General features: G+C 46.3%; 1 protein-coding gene across 5 annotated transcripts in view; it reads right to left on the reverse strand.

The window, feature by feature from the left end:
• arap3 (ArfGAP with RhoGAP domain, ankyrin repeat and PH domain 3) overlaps positions 1-26,922 on the reverse strand; it is a 482,966-nt gene that overhangs the window by 118,260 nt on the left and 337,784 nt on the right. For 4 of the 5 annotated variants that reach the window (XM_078231729.1, XM_078231727.1, XM_078231728.1 and 1 more), the window contains exons 22-25: positions 19,823-19,897; positions 6,775-6,892; positions 6,449-6,577; positions 1,575-1,711 (exon numbers count right to left, since the gene is read on the reverse strand). In XM_078231729.1, the coding sequence (XP_078087855.1) occupies positions 1,575-1,711; positions 6,449-6,577; positions 6,775-6,892; positions 19,823-19,897 (459 nt within the window). The remainder of the gene's footprint in view (positions 1-1,574; positions 1,712-6,448; positions 6,578-6,774; positions 6,893-19,822; positions 19,898-26,922) is intronic. The other variant, XM_078231730.1, reaches the window with a different exon arrangement.

Here is a 26,922-nt window from a genome sequence, read left to right on the forward strand (position 1 = left end):
CTCTAGATGATCATAAATCCTGTCTCTCAGGATCCTCTCCATCAACTTACCAACCACTGAGGTTAGACTCACCGGTCGGTAATTTCCCGGGCTGTCCCTGTTCCCTTTCTTGAATATAGGGACCACATCTGCAATCCTCCAATCCTCCGGAACCTCTCCCGTCTCCATCGACGATGCAAAGATCATCGCCAAAGGCTCCGCAATCTCCTCCCTCGCCTCCCACAGTAACCTGGGGTACATCCCATCCGGTCCCGAGAAGGAGAGGCTGGATAGACTGGGACTTTTTTTTCCTGGGGCATAGGAGGCTTAAAGGTGATTTTATTGAGGTCTTTAAAATAATGAGGGGCATACTTCAGCTAGATAGTCAATATCTTTTCCCAAAGGTAGGGGAGTCTAAAACTAGAGGGCATAGGTTTAAGGTGAGAGATACAAAAGTGTCCAGAGGGGCAATTTTCTCACACAGAGGGTGGTGAGTGTCTGGAACAAACTGCCAGAGCTCGTCATAGAGGCGGGTACAATTTTGTCTTTTAAAAAGCATTTAGATAGTTGCAAGGGTTAAATGGGTATAGAATCATAGAAACCCTACAGTGCAGAAGGAGGCCATTCGGCCCATCGAGTCTGCACTGACCACAATCCCTCCCAGGCCCTACCCCCACATATTTACCCGCTAATCCCTCTAACCTACGCATCTCAGGAATCTAAGGGGCAATTTTTAACCTGGCCAATCAACCTAACCCGCACATCTTTGGACTGTGGGAGGAAACCGGAGCACCCGGAGGAAACCCACACAGACACGAGGAGAATGTGCAAACTCCACACAGACAGTGACCCGAGCCGGGAATCGAACCCAGGACCCTGGAGCTGTGAAGCAGCAGTGCTAACCACTGTGCTACCGTGCCGCCTAGAGGGATATGGGCCAAATGCGGGCAATTGGGATCAGCTTAGGGGTCTTAAAAAAAAAGGGCGGCATGGACAAGTTGGGCCGAAGGGCCTGTTTCCATGCTGTAAACCTCTATGACTCTACTGTCCTCTGTCCAGAATCCTTGTAATTCTGAATACCTCTATCAAATCACCTCTCAACCTTCTCTTCTCCAATCTATCTAATCCGGAGATTGATCGAGAACCATAGCTCTGTGATATTCCTCTCTCTGCCTCAGCTGAGATTCCTCTAAGCTATCTGTAAGCAATGTTTTTATTTAAATGTAGCTGGCTGCCTGTGTAACATTCCTCCAATCAGAAAATATTTATCACTCACATTTCAATTTTCAGTCACCCCAGGCACCAATAAACTGATATTGAAGTAGTCACTGATTTCAGTGAATCAATGTCCATCTAACTGACTGCAATATCATTCTATCACCCAATTACCTGGCTAAAGGGGTCCTGGTAAATAGCAGAATCTTCACAAATCCTGTTGTCAGAGGATTGGAATCATTATCGGTTTCAGATTTTTTAGAATCCTGTTGTGTTTAATTCCTCCCCCAGATAAACACAAAGTATTGCTGCCGCCCCAGGCAATAATGACACCACTTTTTGCACCCTCATGTCAGATAGAAACAGAGCTGACAATTTACCTTTTTATCCTTAAAAAGAAGCAGCTTACGATCCCGTAGAACAAAATACCGCTCATGGAATTTGTTTCCAGACAGAAGTTTTGGTGGTTCCTCTCGACACTTCAAGATGCCGCACTTTGGAGATTCACTTTTATTTGCTGTCAAATATTTTTTAAAAACAGGTAGTTAGCTCCTCACAAAACAGCTGGATTTATGCACTAAAACATAAAGTTAAAGCAGACAACATTCTCGTGGCAGGGACTGAAAAGCAGCCATTAAAGTCTGCAAACTGTACTTGAACTCGAGTAGCTTGGATGGTGGCACGGTGGCACAGTGGTTAGCACTGCTGCCTCACAGCGCCAGGGACCCAGATTCAATTCCCAGCTTGGGTCACTGTCTGTGTGGAGTTTGCACGTTCTCTCTGTGTCTGCGTGGGTTTCTTCCGGGTGCTCCGGTTTCCTCCCACAGTCTGAAAAATGTGCTGGTTAGGGAGCATTGGCCATGCTAAATTCTCCCTCAGTGTACCAGAACAGGCGCTGGAGTGTGGCGACTGGGGGATTTTCACAGTAACTTCATTGCAGTGTTAATGTAAGCTTACTTGTGACACTAACTGCAACTTTTACAGATGCACCATAGAAAGCATTCTTTCTGGTTGTATCACAGCTTAGTATGGCTCCTGCTCTGCCCAAGACCGCAAGAAACTACAAAAGGTCATGAAAGTAGCCCAACCCATCCAGCAAACCAGCCTCCCATCCATTGACTCTGTCTACACTTCCCGTTGCCTCGGCAAAGCATAGAACATAGAAAACACTACAGCACAAACAGGCCCTTCGACCCACAAGTTGTGCCGGTCATGTCCCTACCTACCTAGGCCTATATATAGGCTTACCTATAACCCTCAATCCTATTAAGTCCCATGTAGTCATCCAGAAGTCTCTTAAAAGACCCCATCGAGTTTGTCTCCACCACCATTGACGGCAGCCAATTCCACTCACCCACCACCATCTGAGTGAAAAATTTACTCCTGACATCTCCTCTGTACCTACTCCCCAGCACCTTAAACCTGTGTCCTCTCGTAGCAGCCATTTCAGCCCTGGGAAAAGCCTCTGAGAATCCACCCGATCTATACTATCTATACCTCTCAACATCAAAGCAGCCAGCATAATTAAGGACCCCACGCACCCTGGACATTCTCTCTTCCACCTTCTTCCTTCGGAAAAAAGATACAAAAGTCTGAGGTCACGTACCAACTGACTCAAGAACAGCTTCTTCCCTGCTGCTGTCAGACTTTTGAATGGACCTACATCGCACTCAGTTGATCTTTCTCTACACCCTAGCTATGACTGTAATGCTACATACTGCACTTTCTCCATTCCATCTCTATGAACGGTATGCTTTGTCTGTATAGCATGCAAGAAACAATGGGCCCGATCCTCCCATTACGACCCACAACTTTTCTGGTAGGTCCGGACGGGAGAATCACGTCGTCGTCCTTTTACCGGGATTTGCGCATGCGCCAGGAACGCATGCACATCTCCCAGAGCTGGAGAACAGTCGGTGTCCAGACCACACTGGAAACCGGCAGGAAGAGAGGTAAGTCATTGGAATCTTTTTAAAATGTATTTTAGATATGTTTAGCATGTCATTATCGGGAACTTTCAGGTCCCGATAGAATCTCCCACCCGTCAGGAGTACTTCATTCCGGCGGGGATTAGAGTAGCTCCCCCCATTCAGGGAACGAGCGCGAGACCCCGCCAGAATGAATGGGGGGCAATCGGAGCCCCCCCAGGGGGTCAGACAGCAGGGGGGGTGGTGCTCCCTTAGCATGGGCACCCTGGCAGTGCCAGCCTGTGCCCTCTGTCACCGCACAAGGGGCAAAGTGCCCATGCCCAGAGGACAACTTGGCACTGCCCACTGAGCATCGGGCAGTGCCAACTGGGCAGAGCCTATTGTGGGCAAGGCCTAGGGGTGATTGGTGGGGCTGGGGGTCCTACCGCCACTCTGCATGGGGTTTGGTCTGGGCTGGAGGGAGGCAAGCGATCGGATACATTCTGCAACACACCCTTCCAATGTTGCTTTCTGTCTTCTATAACCAAGCCCGTTCTGTATCCATCTAGCCAGCCCACCCTGAATCCCATGTGATTTTAGTTTTTGTACTAGTCTGCCATGTGGGACCTTCTCAAATGCCTTACTGAAGTCCATAGAAACAACATCCACAGCTCTTCCCTCATCAATTTTCTTTGTCACCTCTTCAAAAAACTCAATCAAGTTGATGAGACATGACCTTTCCCGTAGAAAACCATGCTGCCTGTCACTAATTAGTCCATTTTCCTCCAAATGTGCATATATCCTGTCCTTGCGGTATCTTCTCCAAAAGCTTCCCCACCACTGACGTCAGGCTCACCGGCCTATAATTTGCTGGATTATTCCTGCTGCCTTTCTTAAACAAGAGAACAACACTGACTATTCTCCAGTTCTCTGGAACCTTGTCTGTGGTCAAACAGGATGTGAAGATATCTGTTAAGGCCCCATAGATGACTATGTGGTGGGTAGGATTTGTAAGTTTGTGGATGACACAAAGATTGGACGGGTGGTTACAGTGAGGCGGAGTGTCTTGGGTTACAGGAAGATATAGATAGAATGGTCAAATGGGCAGATAAGTGGCAGATGGAATTTAACCCTAAAAAGTGTGAGGTGATACACTTTGGAAGGAGTAATTTAACAAGGAAGTATTCAATGAATGGTATGATACTAGGAAGTTCTGTGGAACAAAGAGACCTTGGCATGTTTGTCCATAGATCTCTGAAGGTGGAAGGACATGTTAGTAGGGTGGTGAAAAAGGCATAGGTTACAAAAGCAGGGAAGTCATGTTGGAGTTGTATAGAACTTTGGTGAGGCTATAGCCAGAGTACTGTGTGCAGTTCTTGTCGCTACATTATAGGATGGATGTGATTGGACTGGAGGGGGTGCAGAGGAGATTCACCAGGATTCTGCCTGGGATGGAATATTTAAGTTACAAAGAGAGGTTGGATCGGCTTGGATTGTTTTTGATGGGGCAGAGAAGACTGAGGGGCGACCTGATTGAGGTGTACAAGATTATGAGAGACATGGACAGAGCGGATAAAGAGCAGCTGTTCCCCTTCGTTGAAGGATCAGTCACAAGGGGACATATGTTCAAACTGAGGGGTAGGAGGCTTCGGGGGGTATGAGGAAAAACTTTTTTATCCAGAGGGTGTTGATGATATGGAATGCACTGCCTGGGAGGGTTTTTGATTTGATTTGATTTATTATTGTCACATGTATTAACATACAGTGAAAAGTATTATTTCTTGCGCGTTATTCAGACAAAACATATCGTTCATAGAGAAGGAATGGAGAGAGTGCAGAATGTAGTGTTACATTCATAGCTAGGGTGTAGAGAAAGATCAACTTAATGCAAGGTCGGTCCATTCAAAAGTCTGACGGCAGCAGGGAAGAAGCTGTTCTTGAGTTGGTTGCTATGTGACCTCAGACTTTTGTATCTTTTTCCCGAAGGAAGAAGGTAGAAGAGAGAATGTCTGGGATGCGTGGGGTCCTTAATTATGCTGGTTGCTTTGCTGAGGCAGCAGGAAGTGTAGACAGAGTCAACGGATGGGAGGCTGGTTTGCGTGATAGATTGGGCTACATTCATGATCTTTTGTAGTTCCTTGTGGTCTTGGGCAGAGCAGGAGCCCATACCAAGCTCTGACACAACCAGAAAGAATGCTTTCTGACACCACCAGAAAGAATGCATCTGTAAAAGTTGTTGAGAGTTGTAGCTGACATTTCCTTAGTCTTCTGAGAAAGTAGAGGCGTTGGTGGGCTTTCTTAACTATAGTGTTGGCATGGGGGGACCAGGACAGGTTGTTGGTGATCTGGACACCTAAGAACTTGAAGCTCTCAACCCTTTCTACTCAGGTGGTGGAGGCGGGTTGCCTCACATCCTTTAAAAAGTATCTGGATGAACACTTGGCACATCATAACATTCAGGGCTATGGGCCAAGTGCTGGCAGATGGGATTAGGTGGGAGTTCAGGTGTTTCTAATGTGTCGGTGCGGACTCGATGGACCAAAGGGCTCATCTGCACTCTATGATTCTATGGTTTTCATAAATAATTTAACTTAATGTTTAAAATTTCAAAATTATTCCTTAAATTTGTAGATTCTGGATTTGGGAATATTATTTTCTTGTGTTCAGGATACAAAAAAGGAGTTGAGATACATTTGCCAAGTTTCCCTTTGGGATATGGTTTGCAAGGCAATTAATATCTGTTAGATCAGAACACACCACAAACTCTTGAAACCACTTAACCTGTGTCAACAATCATTGTGAACTTCAGCCAGAGACAAGAGAACCTGAGCTGTCAATGCTTCCTGTGGGAGCTGGACTGCTATAGTCACATGAGAACACTTGGACAGGTTCAACCAGATTCATACTGCATTTGATGCAAATGGGAATTAATATGAATAAGCACGACAGGATGTTATATCCCTGATATTTGTTTATCAATCAGATTTGAATGAACAGAACAAAACTGTTCCGCCCACAATCAGAGTGAAATTCATCCTCAGCGACAGTGGTTTATCACAAACTTTACTTGATATTTTCACTCCAGTTTTGCTGCTAAAGTTTAATTTCACCTCATCCGTTCTGATCATTGATTAGCAAAACAAACTTTATTGAAGCAAAAGTGCAGCATTGGGTTAAACAAGACAGCACAGTGCATGTAAGTAACTCAGGTCTTTTTTTTTTAATTTAGACCCTGAGCGGGGACCAGGTTTTGTGCAAAATAGGGGCAAAGTGTCCTGCTCCGTTACAATTGTGCCGATTACATGCTCTACGTCTCACTTTTATGTCATGGTTGTGATGAACTTTACCTGAGAAAAGATTTCCTCCTTCTCCTGTAGGGAGTTTCTTAACGACCAGATAGGCTGAGCTGGGCTCGGAGAGTTTGCACCATTGGAGAGCTTGTTCCAAAACCTTATCCTTTGGGTGGAGTGGCCGCTCTGTGAATATTGGGAAACATTCAATCACCCAATAAGGAGGTCAGATAGTGCAAAGCGATTGTGATTATACAGTTTCCACAAATCAACATTGCGACAGAAGCCCAGCATTCTGAGGCAAAGGCAAATTGTTTATGAAACCATTCACTCACAGGAAAAAAAATCAGCCACTCAGCCAGTGAAAAGATTTGACAACTCACCCAATTCCCCATTTTCAATTGCTTCAAAGGTAACCCAGACCTCCTGCTCATCAGCTAATATGTTCTTCATATCTAGCACCTGATTGGTCAGTTCCTCTGATGTCATTGTAGGTGATACCTGTAAATGTACGTGTGTCATTAAAAATTAAATTCCAGTGTTAACAAACCACAGACAGTGACACTAAAGTCACACAACCCAAGATGACAGTGATAACAAGGACCCATTATTCATGTATCTTTGATTCAGTGTAACTCCTGATGTCAAACAGGAACAGTTTCCAGTGCCCATTGCGGTGCCAACATTTGTGCCACTTTTCCCATTGCTGATGTCATTGTTGGATGGTGGCACTGGTTTATTCCGATATATAAGTATGTACCTGTCAGACAGGGAGGAAGTGGTCGAGCGAGGGAACCGTGGTTTACTGAAGAAGTTGAATCTCTTGTGAAGAGGAAGAAGGAGACTTATGTAAAGATGAGACGTGAAGGCTCAGTTAGGGCGCTTGAGAGTTACAAGTTAGCCGGGAAGGACCTAAAGAGAGAGCTAAGAAGAGCCAGGAGAGGACATGAGAAGTCTTTGGCAGGTAGGATCAAAGAAAACCCTAAAGCTTTCTATAGGTATGTCAGGAATAAAAGAATGACTAGGGTAAGATTAGGGCCATCAAGGACAGTCGTGGGAAGTTGTGCGTGGAGTCCAAAGAGATATGAGAGGTGCTAAATGAATATTTTTCGCCAGTATTCACACAGGAAAAAGACAATGTTGTCGAGGAGAATACTGAGATACAGGGTATTGGACTAGACGGGATTGAGGTTCATAAGGAGGAGGTGTTAGCAATTCTGGAAAGTGTGAAAATAGCTAAGTCCCCTGGGCCGGATGGGATTTATCCTCGGATTCTCTGGGAGGCGAGGGAGGAGATTACAGAGCCTTTGGCTTTGATCTTTATGTCGTCATTGACTACAGGAATAGTGCCAGAAGACTGGAGGATAGCAAATGTTGTCCCCTTGTTCAAGAAAGGGAGTAGAGACAACCCTGGTAATTATAGACCAGTGTGCCTTACTTCTGTTTTGGGCAAAGTTTTGGAAAGGATTATGAGAGATAGGATTTATAATTATCTAGAAAGGAATAATTTGATTAGGGATAGTCAACATGGTTTTGTGAAGCATAGGTCGTGCCTCACAAACCTTATTGAGTTCTTTGAGAAGGTGACCAAAGGGGTGGATGAGGGTAAAGCAGTTGATGTGGTGTATATGGATTTCAGTAAAGCATTTGATAAGGTTCCCCACGGTAAGCTATTGCAGAAAATACGGAGGCATGGGATTGAGGGTGATTTAGCAGTTTGGATCAGGAATTGGCTAGCTGTAAGAAGACAGAGGGTGGTGGTTGATGGGAAATGTTCATCCTGGAGTTCAGTTACTAGTGGTGTACCGCAAGGATCTGTTTTGGGGCCACTGTTGTTTGTCATTTTTATAAAGTGCGGAAGGATGTTGCAGGTTACAGAGGGACATAGATAAGCTGCAGAGCTGGGCTGAGAGGTGGCAAATGGAGTTTAATGCGGAAAAGTGTGAGGTGATTCACTTTGGAAGGACTAACAGGAATACAGAGTACTGGGCTAATGGTAAGATACTTGGTAGTGTGGATGAGCAGAGAGATCTCGGTGTCCATGTGCATAGATCCCTGAAAGTTGGCACCCAGGTTGACAGGGTTGTTAAGAAGGCATACGGTGTGTTAGCTTTCATTGGTAGAGGGATTGCGTTTCGGCGCCATGAGGCCATGTTGCAGCTGTACAAAACTCTGGTGCGGCCGCACTTGGAGTATTGCGTACAGTTCTGGTCGCCGCATTATAGGAAGGATGTGGACGCATTGGAAAGGGTGCAGAGGAGATTTATCAGGATGTTGCCTGGTATGGTGGGAAGGTCTGATGAGGAAAGGCTGAGGGACTTGAGGCTGTTTTCATTAGAGAGAAGAAGGTTGAGAGGTGACTTAATAGAGGCATACAAGATGATCAGAGGATTAGGTAGGGTGGACAGTGAGAGCCTTTTTCCTGGCTAGCACGAGGGGACATAGCTTTAAATTGAGGGGTGAGAGATATAGGACAGATGCCAGAGGTAGGTTCTTTACTCAGAGAGTAGTAAGGGCGTGGAATGCCCTTCCTGCAACAGTAGTGGACTCGCCAACATTAAGGGCATTTAAATGGTCATTGTATAAATATATGGATGATATTGGAATAGTGTAGGTTAGATGGGCTTTAGATTGGTTTCACAGGTCGGCGCAACATCGAGGGCCGTAATGTTCTATGTTCTATCCCCTTGGGAAGACTTGCTCCTCATTCACTGCCATGTGCCTATTGTCTCCTTCGCATCCCTCCCATAGATCACCTCCTCCCACTTGTCCCTCACTTGCTGCCTCTCCTCTGCATTTGCAAGACTGACTAGACTGTACATTGTCCATAGAATCCATAGAATCTTTGGTGCAGAAGGAGACCATCCAGCCCATCGAGTCTGCACCAACTCTCTGAAAGGGCATCTCACCCAAGCCCCCCCCCCCCCCCCCCCCCCTGCCCTATCCCAACACATTTACCATGGCTATTCCACCGAATGTGCACATCTTTAGACTAAACAAAGAAAAGTACAGCACAGGAACAGGCCCTTCGGCCCCCAAACCTGTGCTTTCCTGATGCCCCAACGAAACTAAAAGTAAACCTTTTGCCCTTATTCAGTCTGTATCCCTCGATTCTCCAGGAAACCGGAGCACCTGGAGGAAACCCATGCAGACACAGGGAGAACGTGCAGACTCCACACAATCACTCAAGACTGGAAATGGACCCGGGTTCCTGGTGCTGTGAGATAACAGTGCTAACCACTGTGCCACTGTGCTGCCCTAGATTCCTCAGAAATGATGCAGCATGGAATAGGTACAGTAAAGCAATACACACTATCCACTTATATCGTAAAATATTTGCCAGTCTTCAGTTAGGTCTGAAAAGTTCTGCTTTCTGGAGCATTACAGTCACATCATGAAACGGTTGTCCAAAGTTATCTCAATTTCCTGCAGTATTTATAGAACATAGAACATCGAACATTACAGTGCAGTACAGACCCTTCGGCCCTCGATGTTGCGCCGACCAGTGGAACCAATCTAAAGCCCCTCTAATCGACACTATTCCAATATCATCCATATGTTTATCCAGTAACCATTTGAATGCTCTTAATGTTGACGAGTCCACTACTGCTGCAGGCAGGGCATTCCACGTCCTTACTACTCTCTGAGTAAAGAACCTACCTCTTTATTTGCGACTCAATCTGCTTAAATATTTACCATTTTTATTTTGAAAAGGAAGGTGTGTTTTTTACAGAAGAGGATTCAGCATCTTGACAGTTTCTGGCTAGGTTTGGTCTGTGCCATCTTTGAAGCTGGCAGTTGCTGAGAAAGCTGCTGTAAATGCCCGAATGTGGGTTGCATCTCCCCTGGAGGGTCTGATTAGTGAGTTTGCGGATGACACGAAGATTGGTGGAGTTGCTGATAGTGCCGGGGATTATCAGAGGATACAATAGGATATAGATAGATTGGAGACTTGGGTACAGAAATGGCAGATGGAGTTTAATCCGGGCATGGGAACAAAAATTGTCAGGCAAAGGCACTAATGATAAGTGGAACTTTTTCAAGGAACAAATACTGCGTGTCCTTGATAGGTACGTCCCTGCCAGGCAGAGAGGAAATGGCTGAGTGAGGGAACCATGGTTCACAAAAGAGGTGGAATGTCTTGGCAAGAGGAAGAAGGAAGCGTATGTTAGGTTGAGAAAACAAGGTTCAGTTGGCTCGATGGAGGGTTACAAGTTAGCAAGAAATGAGCTGAAAAAGGGGCTTAGGAGAGCTAGGAGGGGGCATGAGAAGTCCTTGGCGGGTCGGATCAAGGAAAACCCCAAGGCTTTTTACTCTTATGTGAGGAATAAAAGAATGACCAGGGTGAGGCTGGGGCCGGTCAAGGACGGCAGTGGGAATTTGTGCATGGAGTCAGAAGAGATAGGAGAGGTGATGAATGAATACTTTTCTTCGGTGTTCACCAAGGAGAGGGGCCATGTTGTTGAGGAAGAGAGGGTGTCACAGGCTGATAGGCTGGAGGAAGTAGATGTTCGGAGGGAAGATGTACTCGCAATTTTGAATAAACTGAAGGTTGATAAGTCCCCTGGGCCTGATGAAATATATCCTAGGATTCTTTGGGAGGCAAGGGATGAGAAAGCAGAGCCTTTGGCTTTGATCTTTGCTTCCTCACTGTCCACGGGGGTGGTGCCAGAGGACTGGAGAGAGGCGAATGTGGTTCCTCTGTTTAAGAAAGGGAATATAAATGACCCTGGTAATTATAGGCTGGTTAGTCTTACTTCGGTGGTCGGTAAGTTGATGGAAAAGGTCCTTAGGGATAAGATTTACGACCATTTAGAAAGATGCAGCTTAATCCGGGATAGTCAGCACGGATTTGTGAAGGGCAGGTCTTGCCTCACAAATTTGACAGAATTTTTTGAGGAGGTAACTAAGTATGAAGATGAAGGTAGTGCAGTTGATGTCATATACATGGATTTAAGTAAGGCGTTTGATAAAGTCCCCCACGGTCGGCTTATGAGGAAAGTAAGGATGTGTGGGACAGAGGGAAGTTTGGCCGAATGGTTAGGTAACTGGCTATCTAACAGAATGTGGAGATGCCGGCGTTGGACTGGGGTAAACACAGTAAGAGGTTTAACAACACCAGGTTAAAGTCCAACAGGTTTATTTGGTAGCAAAAGCCACACAAGCTTTCGGAGCTGCAAGCCCCTTCTTCAGGTGAGTGGGAATTCTGTTCACAAACAGAGCATATAAAGACACAAACTCAATTTACATGAATAATGGTTGGAATGCGAATACTTACAACTAATCAAGTCTTTAAGAAACAAAACAGCATGAGTGGAGAGAGCATCAAGACAGGCTAAAAAGATGTGTATTGTCTCCAGACAAGACAGCCAGTGAAACTCTGTGGGGGTTACAAATAGTGTGCCATGAACCCAATATCCCGGTTGAGGCCGTCCTCGTGTGTGCGGAACTTGGCTATCAGTTTCTGCTCAGCGACTCTGCGCCGTCGTGTGTCGCGAAAGCCGCCTTGGAGAACGCTTACCCGAATATCAGAGGCCGAATGCCCGTGACCGCTGAAGTGCTCCCCAACAGGAAGAGAACAGTCTTGCCTGGTGATTGTCGAGCGGTGTTCATTCATCCGTTGTCGCAGCGTCTGCATGGTTTCCCCAATGTACCATGCCTCGGGACGTCCTTTCTTGCAGCGTATCAGGTAGACAACGTTGGCCGAGTTGCAAGAGTATGTACTGTGTACCTGGTGGATGGTGTTCTCACGTGAGATGATGGCATCTGTGTCGATGATCCGGCACGTCTTGCAGAGGTTGCTGTGGCAGGGTTGTGTGGTGTCATGGTCACTGTTCTCCTGAAGGCTGGGTAGTTTGCTGCGCCAATGGTCTGTTTGAGGTTGTGCGGTTGTTTGAAGGCAAGAAGTGGGGGTGTGGGGATGGCCTTGGCGAGATGTTCGTCTTCATCAATGACATGTTGAAGGCTCCGGAGGAGATGCCGTAGCTTCTCCGCTCCGGGGAAGTACTGGACAACGAAGGGTACTCTGTCCACTGTGTCACATGTTTGTCTTCTGAGGAGGTCGGTGCGGTTTTTCGCTGTGGCGCGTTGGAACTGTTGATCAATGAGTCTAGCGCCATATCCTGTTCTTATGAGGGCATCTTTCAGCGTCTGGAGGTGTCTGTTGCGATCCTCCTCATCCGAGCAGATCCTGTGTATACGGAGGGCTTGTCCGTAGGGGATGGCTTCTTTAACGTGTTTAGGGTGGAAGCTGGAGAAGTGGAGCATCGTGAGGTTATCCGTGGGCTTGCGGTACAGTGAGGTGCTGAGGTGACCGTCCTTAATGGAGATGCGTGTGTCCAAGAATGCAACCGATTCCGGAGAGTCGTCTATCGTGAGTCTGATGGTGGGATGGAACTTGTTGATGTCATCATAGAGTTGTTTCAGTGATTGTTCACCATGAGTCCAAAGGAAGAAAATGTCATCGATGTATCTAGTGTATAGCATCGGTTGAAGGTCCCGTGCGCTGAAGAAGTCTTGTTCGAACCTGTGCATGAAGATGTTGGCATATTGAGGTGCGAATTTGGTCCCCATGGCTGTTCCGTGTGTCTGGATGAAGAACTGGTTAGAATAGAATAGAATAGAATAGAAACCCTACAGTACAGAAAGAGGCCATTCGGCCCATCGAGTCTGCACCGACCACAATCCCACCCAGGCCCTACCCCCATATTCCTACATATTTTACCCACTAATCCCCCTTACCTACGCATCTCAGGACACTAAGGGGCAATTTTAGCATAGCCAATCAACCTAACCCGCACATCTTTGGACTGTGGGAGGAAACCGGAGCACCCGGAGGAAACCCACGCAGACACGAGGAGAATGTGCAAACTCCACACAGACAGTGACCCAAGCCGGGAATCGAACCCAGGTCCCTGGAGCTGTGAAGCAGCAGTGCTAACCACTGTGCTACCGTGCCGCCCGTTGTTGAAGGTGAAGATATTGTGGTCCAGGATGAAGCGGATGAGATGTAAAATTGCATCTGGAAACTGGCAGTTGTTAGCGCTGAGCACTGAGGCCGTTGCAGCAATGCCATCGTCATGGGGGATGCTGGTGTAGAGTGCCGAGACATCCATTGTGACAAGGAGCGCTCCTGGTTAACTGCTCCATGCGTGCCGAGTTTCTGGAGGAAGTCCGTCGTGTCGCGACAGAAGCTGGGGGTTCTTTGTACAATGGGTTTCAGGATGCCCTCGACATAGCCGGAGAGGTTCTCGCACAGGGTCCCATTGCCCGATACGATGGGACGGCCAGGTGCGTTTGCCTTGTGTATCTTCGGGAGGCAGTAGAGATCTCCAACGCGGGGAGTACGTGGGATGAGAGCACGGAGGGTGTTCTGAAGGTCCGGATCAAAGGTCTTGATCAGAGTGTTGAGTTGACGGGTGTGTTCTTTGGTCGGATCTGCAGGTAACTGTCTGTAGTGTTCCTCGTTGTTTAGTTGTCGGTACACTTCTTTGCAGTAATCCGTTCTGTTCAGTATGACGATGGCCCCTCCTTTGTCTGCTGGTTTGATGACAATGTTGCGGTTGGTCTTGAGAGCGTGGATGGCGTTACGTTGTGCTTGGGTGATGTTCGGGGCTGTCTTGTGAGTGCGGCTGATGAATTTGGTGTTGACGCACCTCCTGACGGCTTGGGCATACATGTCAAGTCGTGACACGACGGACTTCCTACAGAAACTCAGCACACATGGAGCAGGTGAACCAGAGGCGCTCCTCGTCACAATGGATGTCTCGGCACTCTACACCAGCATCCCCCATGACGATGGCATTGCTGCAACGGCCTCAGTGCTCAGGGCCAACAACTGCCAGTTTCCAGATGCAATTTTACATCTCATCCGCTTCATCCTGGACCACAATATCTTCACCTTCAACAACCAGTTCTTCATCCAGACACACGGAACAGCCATGGGGACCAAATTCGCACCTCAATCTGCCAACATCTTCATGCACAGGTTCGAACAAGACTTCTTCAGCGCACGGGACCTTCAACCGATGCTATACACTAGATACATCGATGACATTTTCTTCCTTTGGACTCATGGTGAACAATCACTGAAACAACTCTATGATGACATCAACAAGTTCCATCCCACCATCAGACTCACGATAGACGACTCTCCGGAATCGGTTGCATTCTTGGACACACGCATCTCCATTAAGGACGGTCACCTCAGCACCTCACTGTACCGCAAGCCCACGGATAACCTCACGATGCTCCACTTCTCCAGCTTCCACCCTAAACACGTTAAAGAAGCCATCCCCTACGGACAAGCCCTCCGTATACACAGGATCTGCTCGGATGAGGAGGATCGCAACAGACACCTCCAGACGCTGAAAGATGCCCTCATAAGAACAGGATATGGCGCTTGACTCATTGATCAACAGTTCCAACGCGCCACAGCGAAAAACCGCACCGACCTCCTCAGAAGACAAACACGGGACACAGTGGACAGAGTACCCTTCGTTGTCCAGTACTTCCCCGGAGCGGAGAAGCTACGGCATCTCCTCCGGAGCCTTCAACATGTCATTGATGAAGACGAACATCTCCCCACACCCCCACTTCTTGCCTTCAAACAACCGCACAACCTCAAACAGACCATTGTCCACAGCAAACTACCCAGCCTTCAGGAGAACAGTGACCATGACACCACACAACCCTGCCACAGCAACCTCTGCAAGACGTGCCGGATCATCGACACAGATGCCATCATCTCACGTGAGAACACCATCCACCAGGTACACGGTACATACTCTTGCAACTCGGCCAACGTTGTCTACCTGATACGCTGCAAGAAAGGATGTCCCAAGGCATGGTACATTGGGGAAACTATGCAGACGCTGCGACAACGGATGAATGAACACCGCTCGACAATCACCAGGCAAGACTATTCTCTTCCTGTTGGGGAGCACTTCAGCGGTCACGGGCATTTGGCCTCTGATATTCGGGTAAGCGTTCTCCAAGGCGGCCTTCGCGACACACGACGGCGCAGAGTCGCTGAGCAGAAACTGATAGCCAAGTTCCGCACACACGAGGACGGCCTCAACCGGGATATTGGGTTCATGGCACACTATTTGTAACCCCCACAGAGTTTCACTGGCTGTCTTGTCTGGAGACAATACACATCTTTTTAGCCTGTCTTGATGCTCTCTCCACTCATGCTGTTTTGTTTCTTAAAGACTTGATTAGTTGTAAGTATTCGCATTCCAACCATTATTCATGTAAATTGAGTTTGTGTCTTTATATGCTCTGTTTGTGAACAGAATTCCCACTCACCTGAAGAAGGGGCTTGCAGCTCCGAAAGCTTGTGTGGCTTTTGCTACCAAATAAACCTGTTGGACTTTAACCTGGTGTTGTTAAACTTCTTACTGTATCTAACAGAAGACAGAGGGCGGTGGTGGATGGAAAATTTTCGGACTGGAAACCGGTTACCAGCGGAGTGCCACAGGGATCAGTGCTTGGCCCTCTGCTATTTGTAATTTTTATAAATGACTTGGAGGAGGGGACTGAAGTGTGGATCAGTAAATTTGCTGATGACACCAAGATTGGTGGAGTAGTCGATGAGGTGGAGGGCTGTTGTAGGCTGCAAAGAGACATAGATAGGATGCAGAGCTGGGCTGAAAAATGGCAAATGGAGTTTAACCCTGACAAATGTGAGGTGATTCATTTTGATAGGACAAATTTAAATGTGGTTTACAGAGTCAAAGGTAGGGTTATGAAGAATGTGGAGGAACAGAGAGATCTTGGGGTTCATATCCATAGATCTCTGAAGGTTGCCACTCAAATGGATAGAGCCGTGAAGAAGGCCTATAGTGTGTTGACGTTCATTAACAGGAGGTTTGAGTTTAAGAGCCGTGGGGTTATGCTGCAACTGTACAGGACCTTGGTGAGACCACATTTGGAATATTATGTGCAGTTCTGGTCACCTCACTACAAGAAGGATGTGGAGACACTGGAAAGAGTGCAAAGGAGATTTACCAGGATGCTGCCTGGTTTGGAGGGTAGGTCTTATGAGGAAAGGTTGAGGGAACTTGGGCTTTTCTCTTTGGAGCAGAGGAGGTTGAGAGGAGACTTGATAGAGGTTTATAAGATGTTGAGGGGGATAGATAGAGTGACCATTCAAAGACTATTTCCTCGGGTGAATAGAGCGGTAACTAGGGGGCATAACTATAGGGTTCATGGTGGGAGATATAGGAAGGATGTCCGAGGTAGGTTCTTTACTCAGAGAGTGGTTGGGGTGTGGAATGGACTGCCTGCAGGGATAGTGGAGTCAGAAACTTTAAGAATATTTAAGAAGCTATTGGATAGGCACATGGAGTACTTCGGGATGATAGGGAGGAAATAGCTTGATCTGGGTTCCAGACAAAGCTCGGCACAACATCGTGGGCCGAAGGGCCTGTTCTGTGCTGTACTGTTCTATGTTCTAAATGCGAGGTGATGCATTTTGGAAGATCAAATTTAGGTGTGAATTATACTGTAAATGGCAGAACCCTTCGGAACATTAACATACAGAGGGATCTGCACATGCAGGTCCACAGTTCCCCAAAAGTGGCTACACAGGTGATCAAGGTGATTATGAAGGTATATGGCATGCTTGCCTTCATCAGCCGGGGCACTGAGTACAGGAGTTGGGAAATCATGTTGCAGCTATATAAAACCTTGGTTAGGGGCATTTGGAATATCGCGTGCAGTTCTGGTCACCACACTACCAGAAGGACGTGGAAGCTTTGGAAATAGTGCAAAGAAGGTTCACCAACATGTTGTCTGGTCTCGAGGGTGTTGGCTATGAGGAGAGGTTGAATAAACTAGGATTGTTTTCACTGGAAAGATAGAGGCTGAGGGGAGACCCGATAGAGGTCTACAAAATTATGAGAGGCATAGACAGGGTGGATAGTCAGAGGCTTTTTCCGAGGGTGGAAGTGTCAATTACAAGGGGGCACAGGTTAAAGGTGAGAGGAGAAAGTTGAGGGAGATGTGCGGGGTAGATTTTTGACGCAGAGAGTGGTGGGTGCCTGGAACGCGCTGTCAGAGGAGGTAGTGGAAGCAGGCACATTAGCAGCATTTAAGAGGCATCTGGATGGGTACATGAATAGAGAGGGAATAGAGGGATACAGACTGAGTAAGGGCAGAAGGTATTTTTTAGTTTAGTTCGGGCATTATGCTTGGCACGGGCTTGGAGGGCCAAAGGACGTAAGTGAATCAGATGGGTTTTTAAATACAATCCAGTAGTTTGAGGATCTCCACAATTGATGATTGCAGATTTACTTAGCTAACCAAATTTAAATTTCTTAGCTGCCATGGCAGGTTTTTAGTCAGGATTAGTAATCTATTAAAATAATCACTGAGTATTCTGTGGTGATGGTGAAGTTAGTTGACCAAGAGCTGCTGTGGCAGCGACTTGTGACTTTCAGTGCAGTCAGTTCTTTGTCAAATCTCCAAATTCTCTCCACAACTTACTGAGATTCATTAATTGTTTCACTAATGTCCTTTAGGGAGGGAAATCTGCCGTCCTTACCTGGTCTGGCCTACATGTGACTCCAGAGCCACAGCAATGGGGTTGACTCTCAACTGCCCTTGGGCAACTAGGGATGGGCAATAAATGTTGGCCAGCCAGCGACGCTTGGAGGGTGGCTCATGTTGTTCCGTTGTTTAAAAAAGGTTCCAAAAGAAATCCGGGAAATTATAGGCCAGTAAGTTTGACGTCAGTGGTGGGCAAGTTATTGGAAGGTGTGATAAGGGATAGGATCTACAAATATTTGGATAGACAGGGACTTATTAGGGAGAGTCAACATGGCTTTGTGCATGGTAGGTCATGTTTGACCAATCTATTAGAGTTTTTCGAGGAGGTTACCAGGAAAGTGGATGAAGGGAAGGCGGTGGATGTTGTCTACCTGGATTTCAGCAAGGCCTTTGACAAGGTCCCTCATGGGAGGTTAGTTAGGAAGGTTCAGTCGCTAGGTATACATGGGGAGGTAGTAAATTGGATTAGACATTGGCTCAATGGATGAATGATGTGGAGAGCCAGAGAGTGGTTGTGGAGGATTGCTTCTCTGAGTGGAGGCCTGTGACTAGTGGTGTGCCGCAGGGATCGGTGTTGGGTCCATTGTTGTTTGTCAACTATATCAATTATCTGGATGATAATGTGGTCAATTGGATCAGCAAGTTTGCTGATGATACAAAGATTGGCGGTGTAGTGGACAGTGAGGAAGATTTTCAAAGCTTGCAGAGGGATTTGGACCAACTAGAAAAATGGGCTGAAAAATGGCAAATGGAATTTAACGCAGACAAGTGTGAGATATTGCACTTTGGAAGGACAAACCAAAGAAGAACGTACAGGGTAAATGGTAGGACTCTGAAGAGTGCAGTTGAACAGAGGGATCTGGGAATACAGGTACAGAATTCCCTAAAAGTGACGTCACAGGTGGATAGGGTCGTAAAGAGTGCCTTTGGTACATTGGCCTTTATAAATCGGAGTATCGAGAAGAAAAGTTGGAGTGTTATGGTAAGGTTATATAAGGCATTGGTGAGGCCGAATTTGGAGTATTGTGTACAGTTTTGGTCATTTAGTTACAGGAAGGATGTAAATAAGGTTGAAAGAGTGCAGAGAAGGTTCACAAGGATGTTGCCGGGACTTGAGAAGCTGAGTTACAGAGAGAGATTGAATAGGTTGGGACTTTATTCCCTGGAGCGTAGAAGATTGAGGGGAGATTTGATGGAGGTGTATAAGATTTTGATGGGTATAGATAGAGTGAATGCAAGCAGGCTTTTTCCGCTGAGGCTAGGGGAGAAAAAAACCAGAGGGCATGGGTTAAGGGTGAAAGGAGAAAAGTTTAAAGGGAATATTAGGGGGGGCTTCTTCGCGCAGAGAGTGGTGGGAGTGTGGAATGAGCTGCCGGATAAAGTGGTAAATGCGGGGTCACTTTTAACATTTAAGAAAAACTTGGACGGGTTCATGGATGAGAGGGGTGTGGAGGGATATGGTCCAAGTGCAGGTCAGTGGGACGAGGCAAAAAATGGTTCGGCACAGACAAGAAGGGCCAAAAGGCCTGTTTCTGAGCTGTAATTTTCTATGGTTCTATGGACGCCCACTTCCCACAAAATAATTGATAAAAAAGATTGTCTATTTTGATTCTCTGGTTATTTCTCTCACGATTTATTGTTATATTTTTAGGTGAAATAAAGTTCTGTCAGATTCCACTTAGACTTTCTCAGGATTGACTTATCTTAGCTGATATTTGAATCCTGCAATAGGCCACAAGGAATTCAACTACTCCTGCTTTATTTTATTATTTTTATATTTCTGGATGAATAAATGAGAAAACAGGAACGCAGGAACTGGCATTAAAAATCAGTGAATGACAATGTGGTCAGAGTGTGACTGCTACATTTCAGACTCACCTTGAGGGTAACGCAACAGTCTGTCACCTTTGTCTCAACATATACCTCCATGATCAGATCACCAGCCTGCGAAAGCTGTAAACCAGATAGGAAAAATATACTCTCTGTAACTCACACAAAAGCATCAATCTGAGAGGTCAGTTTAGCCAGAATTCCCAATCTCAATGAAGCACAGGATTGAAATCTGGATTTCTGTGGTCAGCAAGTAATCGGAAATGATTCGCTCACAGTCCAAGTAAACAATTCTGTCTGTAAACAGAACTACATCATAACAATGCCTTTTGGATTTCCATTAGAGGATGATAATTCTCCCCATTCCTTGAGATCCTTGAGTAAACTGATATTAAATAAACACATGACCACTTCCGAGGCAATGTGGTGGTCACAACATAACACAGCTCTACACTTAGCCCTTCTTCATCCACCATCACCTCCCTACAATCTCTCAACTCCACCAGTCAGATTGATTTACCATTTCATATTCAAATCTTTTCCCGCCTTCAACAATTCTGAACTCTCTTAATGAAGCCTCATAATGCTGACAGCAGGAACCACTTTATCAAAGTCGATTCTAGGTCACTGTGATGGAATCCCTTGGTAGGAGTTTTTGGCCAACCTCTTGGTTGTCTGGCCTAATGTCTCTTTACTGGCCTGGTGCCAAATGTTGGTGAGAAATGTTCCTGTGAAGCACCATGCGACAATTCACTGCATGAAAGGTGTCTGCATCAGCTTCTGTCAGAGATTAGCCTGAGCCTGTTGTACCGTATCAACCTGTACCGTATCAAACCTGTACCATATTAAACCTGTACCATATTAAACCTGTACCATGTCCATAAAACCTGTACCATGTCCATAGGAGCAGAATTAGGCCACTCGGCCCATCGAGTCTGCTCCGCCATTCAATCATGGCTGATATTTTTCTCATCCCCATTCTTCTGCCTTTTCCCCATAACCCCTGATCCCCTTATTAATCTATCTATCTCTGTCTTAAAGGCCTCCACAGCCTTCTGCGGCAAAGAGTTCCACAGATTCACCACTCTCTAGCTGAAGAAATTCCTCCTCATCTCTATTTTAAAGGATCGTCCCTTTAGCCTGAGGTTGTGCCCTCTGGTACTAGTTGTTCCTACTAGTGGAAACATCCTCTCCACGTCCACTCTATCCAGGCCTCGCAGTATCCTATAAATTTCAATAAGATCTCCCTTCATCCTTCTAAACTCCAATAAGTACAGATCCAGAGTCCTCAACCGTTCCTCATACGACAAGCTCTTCATTCCAGGGATCATTCTTGTGAACCTCCTCTGGACCCTTTCCAAGGCCAACACATCCTTCCTTAGCTATGGGCCCAAAACTGCTCACAATATGGACGTGGTATATATGGATTTTAGTAAGGCGTTTGATAAGGTTCACCATGGTAGGCTTCTGCAGAAAATGCAGATGTATGGGATTGGGGGTGATCTAGGAAATTGGATCAGGAATTGGCTAGCGGATAGGAAACAGAGGGTGGTGGTTGATAGTAAATATTCATCATGGAGTGCGGTTACAAGTGGTGTACCTCAGGGATCTGTTTTGGGGCCACTGCTGTTTGTAATATTTATTAATGATCTGGATGAGGGTATAGTTGGGTGGATTAGCAAATTTGCTGATGACACCAAAGTCGGTGGTGTGGTAGACAGTGAGGAAGGGTGTCGTAGTTTGCAGGAAGACTTAGACAGGTTGCAAAGTTGGGCCGAGAGGTGGCGGATGGAGTTTAATGCGGAGAAGTGTGAGGTAATTCACTTTGGTAGGAATAACAGATGTGTTGAGTATAGGGCTAACGGGAGGACTTTGAATAGTGTGGAGGAGCAGAGGGATCTAGGTGTATGTGTGCATAGATCCCTGAAAGTTGGGAATCAAGTTGATAAGGTTGTTAAGAAGGCATATGGTGTCTTGGCGTTTATTGGTAGGGGGATTGAATTTAGGAGTCGTAGCGTTATGTTGCAACTGTACACAACTCTGGTGCGGCCGCACTTGGAGTACTGTGTGCAGTTCTGGTCCCCACATTACAGGAAGGATGTGGAGGCTTTGGAGAGGGTGCAGAGGAGGTTTACCAGGATGTTGCCTGGTATGGAGGGGAGATCCTATGAGGAGAGGCTGAGGGATTTGGGATTGTTTTCGCTGGAAAGGCGGCGGCTAAGAGGGGATCTTATTGAAACATATAAGATGATTAGAGGTTTAGATAGGGTGGATAGTGATAGCCTTTTTCCTCTGATGGAGAAATCCAGCACGAGGGGGCATGGCTTTAAATTGAGGGGGGGTAGTTATAGAACCGATGTCAGGGGTAGGTTCTTTACCCAGAGGGTGGTGAGGGATTGGAATGCCCTGCCAGCATCAGTAGTAAATGCGCCTAGTTTGGGGGCGTTTAAGAGATCCGTAGATAGGTTCATGGACGAAAAGAAATTGGTTTAGGTTGGAGGGTCACAGTTTTTTTTTTAACTGGTCGGTGCAACATCGTGGGCCGAAGGGCCTGTTCTGCGCTGTAATGTTCTATGTTCTCTATGTTCTATGTTCTATATTCCAAATGGGGTCTGCCCAGAGCCTTATACAGCCTCAGAAGTACATCCCTGCTCTTGTATTCTAGCCCTCTCGACATGAATGCTAACATTGCATTTGCCTTCCTAACTACCGATTGAACTTGCATGTTAACCTTAAGAGAATCTTGAACAATGACTCCCAAGTCCCTTTGTGTTTCTGATTTCCTAAGCATTTTCCCATTTAGAAAATAGTCTATGCCTCCATTCCTCCTTCCAAAGTGCATAACCTCACACTTTTCCACATTGTATTCCATCTGCCACTTCTTTGTCCACTCTCCTAACCTGTCCAAGTCCTTCTGCAGCCCCCTTGCTTCCTCAATACTACCTGTCCCTCTACATATCTTTGTTTCATCTGCAAACTTAGCAATAGTGCCTTCAGCTCCTTCCTCCAAATCGTTAATGTATATTGTGAAAAGTTGTGGTCCCAGCACCGACCCCTGAGGTACACCACTAGTCACTGGCTGCCATCCTGAAAAAGGCCCTTTTATCCCCACTCTCTGCCTTCTGCCAGTCAGCCAATCCTCTATCCATGCCAGGATCTTACCATTAACACCATGGGCACTTAACTTATTTAACAGTCTCCTATGTGGCACCTTGTCAAAGACCTTCTGGAAAACTAAATAAATCACGTCCACTGCTTCTCCTTTATTAGGTTAGGTTGGGTTAGGTTGATTGGCCAAGCTAAATTGCCCCTTAGTGTCCCGGGATGCGTAGATTAGAGGGATTAGCGGGTAAATATGTAGGGATATGGGGATAGGGCCTGGGTGGGATTGTTGTCGGTGCAGACTCGATGAGCCGAATGACCTCTTTCTGCACTGTAGGGGTTCTATGCTTCTATGGTTATCTAACTTCCTTGTTACCTCCTCAAAGAACTCTAACAGATTTGTCAGACATGACCCCCCCTTGACGAAGCCGTGCTGACTCAGTCCTATTTTATCATGCACTTCCAAGTACTCTGCGATATCATCTTTAATAATGGACTCTAAAATCTTGCCAATGATAAAAGTGAAGCTAACCGGCCTATAAGCGGCCTGTGTCAAACCTATGCCGTATGAAACCTGTGCTGCATCAAACCTGTACCGTATCAAACCTGTACTGTGTCAAACCTGTGTTGCATCACACCTGTACCCGATCAAACCTGTACTGTGTCAAACCTGTGCTGCATCAAACCTGTACCGTATTAAACCTGTTCCATATTAAACCTATACCGTGTCAAACCTGTACCGTGTCAAACCTGCACCATATTAAACCTACACCGTGTCAAACCTGTACCGTGTCAAACCTGTACCGTATCAAACCTGTACCATATTAAACCTGTACCGTGTCGAACCTGTACCGTATCGAACCTGTACCATATTAAACCTGTACTGTATTAAACCTGTACCATATTAAACCTGTACCGTGTCAAACCTGTACCGTGTCAAACCTGTACCGTGTCAAACCTGTACCGTGTGAAACTTGTACTGTATCAAACCCTGTACCATGTCAAACCTGTAACGTATCAAACCCGTAACGTATCAAACCTGTAACGTATCAAACCTGTACCGCATCAAACCTGTACTGCATCAAACCTGTATCGAATCAAACCTATACCGAATCAAACCTGTAATGTATCAAACCTGTAACGTATCAAACCTGTAACGTATCAAACCTGTACCGCATCAAACCTGTACCGTATTAAACCTGTACCATGTTAAACCTGTAATGTATCAAACCTGTACCATCTTAAACCTGTACCGTATTAAACCTGTACCGTGTGAAACCTGTACCGTGTGAAACCTGTACCCTGTGAAACCTGTACCGTGTGAAACTTGTACTGTATTAAACCCTGTACCGTGTCAAACCTGTACCGCATCAAACCTGTACCATATCAAACCTGTACCGTACCAAACCTCTATCGTGTCAAACCTGTACCATGTCAACCTGTACCATATTAATCCTGTACCGTATGAAACCTGTACCGTATTAAACCTGTACCGTATTAAACCTGTACTTTTTAACCTGTACCATATTAAACCTGTACCATATTAAACCTGTACTGTGTCAAACCTGAACCGTATTAAACCTGCACCGTATTAAACCTGTACCGTGTCAAACCTGTACCATATTAAACCTGTACCGTGTCAAACCTGTACCATATCAAACCTGTACCGTGTCAAACCTGTACCATATCAAACCTGTACTGTGTGAAATCTGAACTATATCAAACCTGTACCATATCAAACCTGCACCATATCAAACCTGTACCATATTAAACCTACAAAGTATACAAAGAACACTACAGCACAGGAACAGGCCCTTCGGCCCTCCAAGCCCACGCCGCTCCCTGGTCCAAACTAGACCATTCTTTTGTATCCCTCCATTCCCACTCCGTTCATGTGGCTGTCTAGATAAGCCTTAAACGTTCCCAGTGTGTCTTCCTCCACTACCTTGCCCGGCAGCGCATTCCAGGTCCCCACCACCCTCTGTGTAAAATACGTCCTTCTGATATCCGTGTTAAACCTCCCCCCCCCCACTCACCTTGAACCTATGACCCCTCGTGAACGTCACCACCGACCTGGGAAAAAGTTTCCCACCGTTCACCCTATCTATGCCTTTCATAATTTTATACACCTCTATTAGGTCACCCCTCATCCTCCGTCTTTCCAGTGAGAATAACCCCAGTTTACCCAATCTCTCCTCATAACTAAGCCCTTCCATACCAGGCAACATCCTGGTAAACCTCCTCTGCACTCTCTCTAAAGCCTCCACGTCCTTCTGGTAGTGTGGCAACCAGAACTGGACGCAGTATTCCAAATGCGGCCGAACCAACGTTCTATACAACTGCAACATCAGACACCAACTTTTATACTCTATGCCCCGTCCGAAAAAGGCAAGCATGCCATATGCCTTCTTCACTACCTTCTCCACCTGTGACGTCACCTTCAAGGATCTGTGGACTTGCACACCCAGGTCCCTCTGCGTATCTACACCTTTTATGGTTCTGCCATTTATCATATAGCTCCCCCCTACGTTAGTTCTACCAAAATGTATCACTTCGCCTTTATCTGGATTGAACTCCATTTGCCATTTCTTTGCCCAAATTTCCAGCCTATCTATATCCTTCTGTAGCCTCTGACAATGTTCCTCACTATCTGCAAGTCCAGCCATTTTCGTGTTGTCTGCAAACTTACTGATCACCCCAGTTACACCTTCTTGCAGATCGTTTATATAAATCACAAACAGCAGAGGTCCCAATACAGAGCCCTGCGGAACACCACTAGTCACAGGCATCCAGCCGGAAAAAGACCCTTCCACTACCACCCTCTGTCTTCTGTGACCAAGCCAGTTCTCCACCCATCTAGCCACCTCCCCCTTTATCCCATGAGATCCAACCTTTTGCACCAACCTACCATGAGGGACTTTGTCAAACGCTTTACTAAAGTCCATATAGACGACATCCACGGCCCTTCCCTCATCAACCATTCTAGTCACCTCTTCACAAAACTCCACCAGGTTAGGGAGGGAGGACCTCCCTCTCACAAAACCATGCTGACTATCGTCAATGAGTTTATTCCTTTCTAAATGTGCATACATCCTATCTCTAAGAATCCTCTCCAACAACTTCCTGACCACAGACGTCAAGCTCATCGGCCTATAATTTCCCGGGTTATCCTTCCTACCCTTCTTAAATAACGGGACCACATTAGCTATCCTCCAATCCTCTGGGACCTCACCTGTGTCCAGTGACGAGACAAAGATTTGCGTCAGAGGCCCAGCGATTTCATCTCTCGTCTCCCTGAGCAGCCTTGGATAGATTCCATCAGGCCCTGGGGATTTGTCAGTCTTTATATTCCCTAAAAAACCTAACACTTCCTCCCTTGCAATGGAGATTTTCTTTAACGGGTCAACACTCCCCTCTGAGACACTCCCAGTCAACACATCCCTCTCCTTTGTGAATACCGACGCAAAGTATTCATTTAGGATCTCCCATACTTCTTTGGGCCCTCAGCATAATTCCCCACTTTTGTCCCCGAGAGGTCCGATTTTTTCCCTGACAACCCTTTTGTTCCTAACGTATGGATAAAATGCCTTGGGATTCTCCTTAATCCTGTCTGCCAAGGACATTTCGTGACCCCTTTTTGTCCTTCTAATTCCTCGTTTGAGTTCTTTCCTACTTTCTTTGTATTCCTCCAGAGCTCTCTCTGTTTTTAGCTGCCTGGACCTAACGTACGCCACTCTTTTCTTTTTGACCAATCCCTCAATTTCCCTGGCTATCCACAGTTCTCGAATCCTACCCTTCCTATCCTTCTTTTTTACAGGCACATGCCTATCTTGCAGCCCTAACAACTGTTCCTTAAACGACATGCCAGATGTGGATTTACCCTCAAACAGCCTCTCCCAATCAATAGCTGCCAATTTCTGCCTAATCCCACTAACGTTAGCCTTCCCCCAATCCAACACCTTACCCTTGGGACACCACTCATCCTTTTCCATCACTATCCTAAAGCTAACAGAATTGTGGTCACTATTTGCCACATGTTCCCCTAC

The sequence above is a fragment of the Mustelus asterias genome, chromosome 16 (assembly GCF_964213995.1).
Source record: "Mustelus asterias chromosome 16, sMusAst1.hap1.1, whole genome shotgun sequence".
NCBI classification, from domain to species: domain Eukaryota; kingdom Metazoa; phylum Chordata; class Chondrichthyes; order Carcharhiniformes; family Triakidae; genus Mustelus; species Mustelus asterias.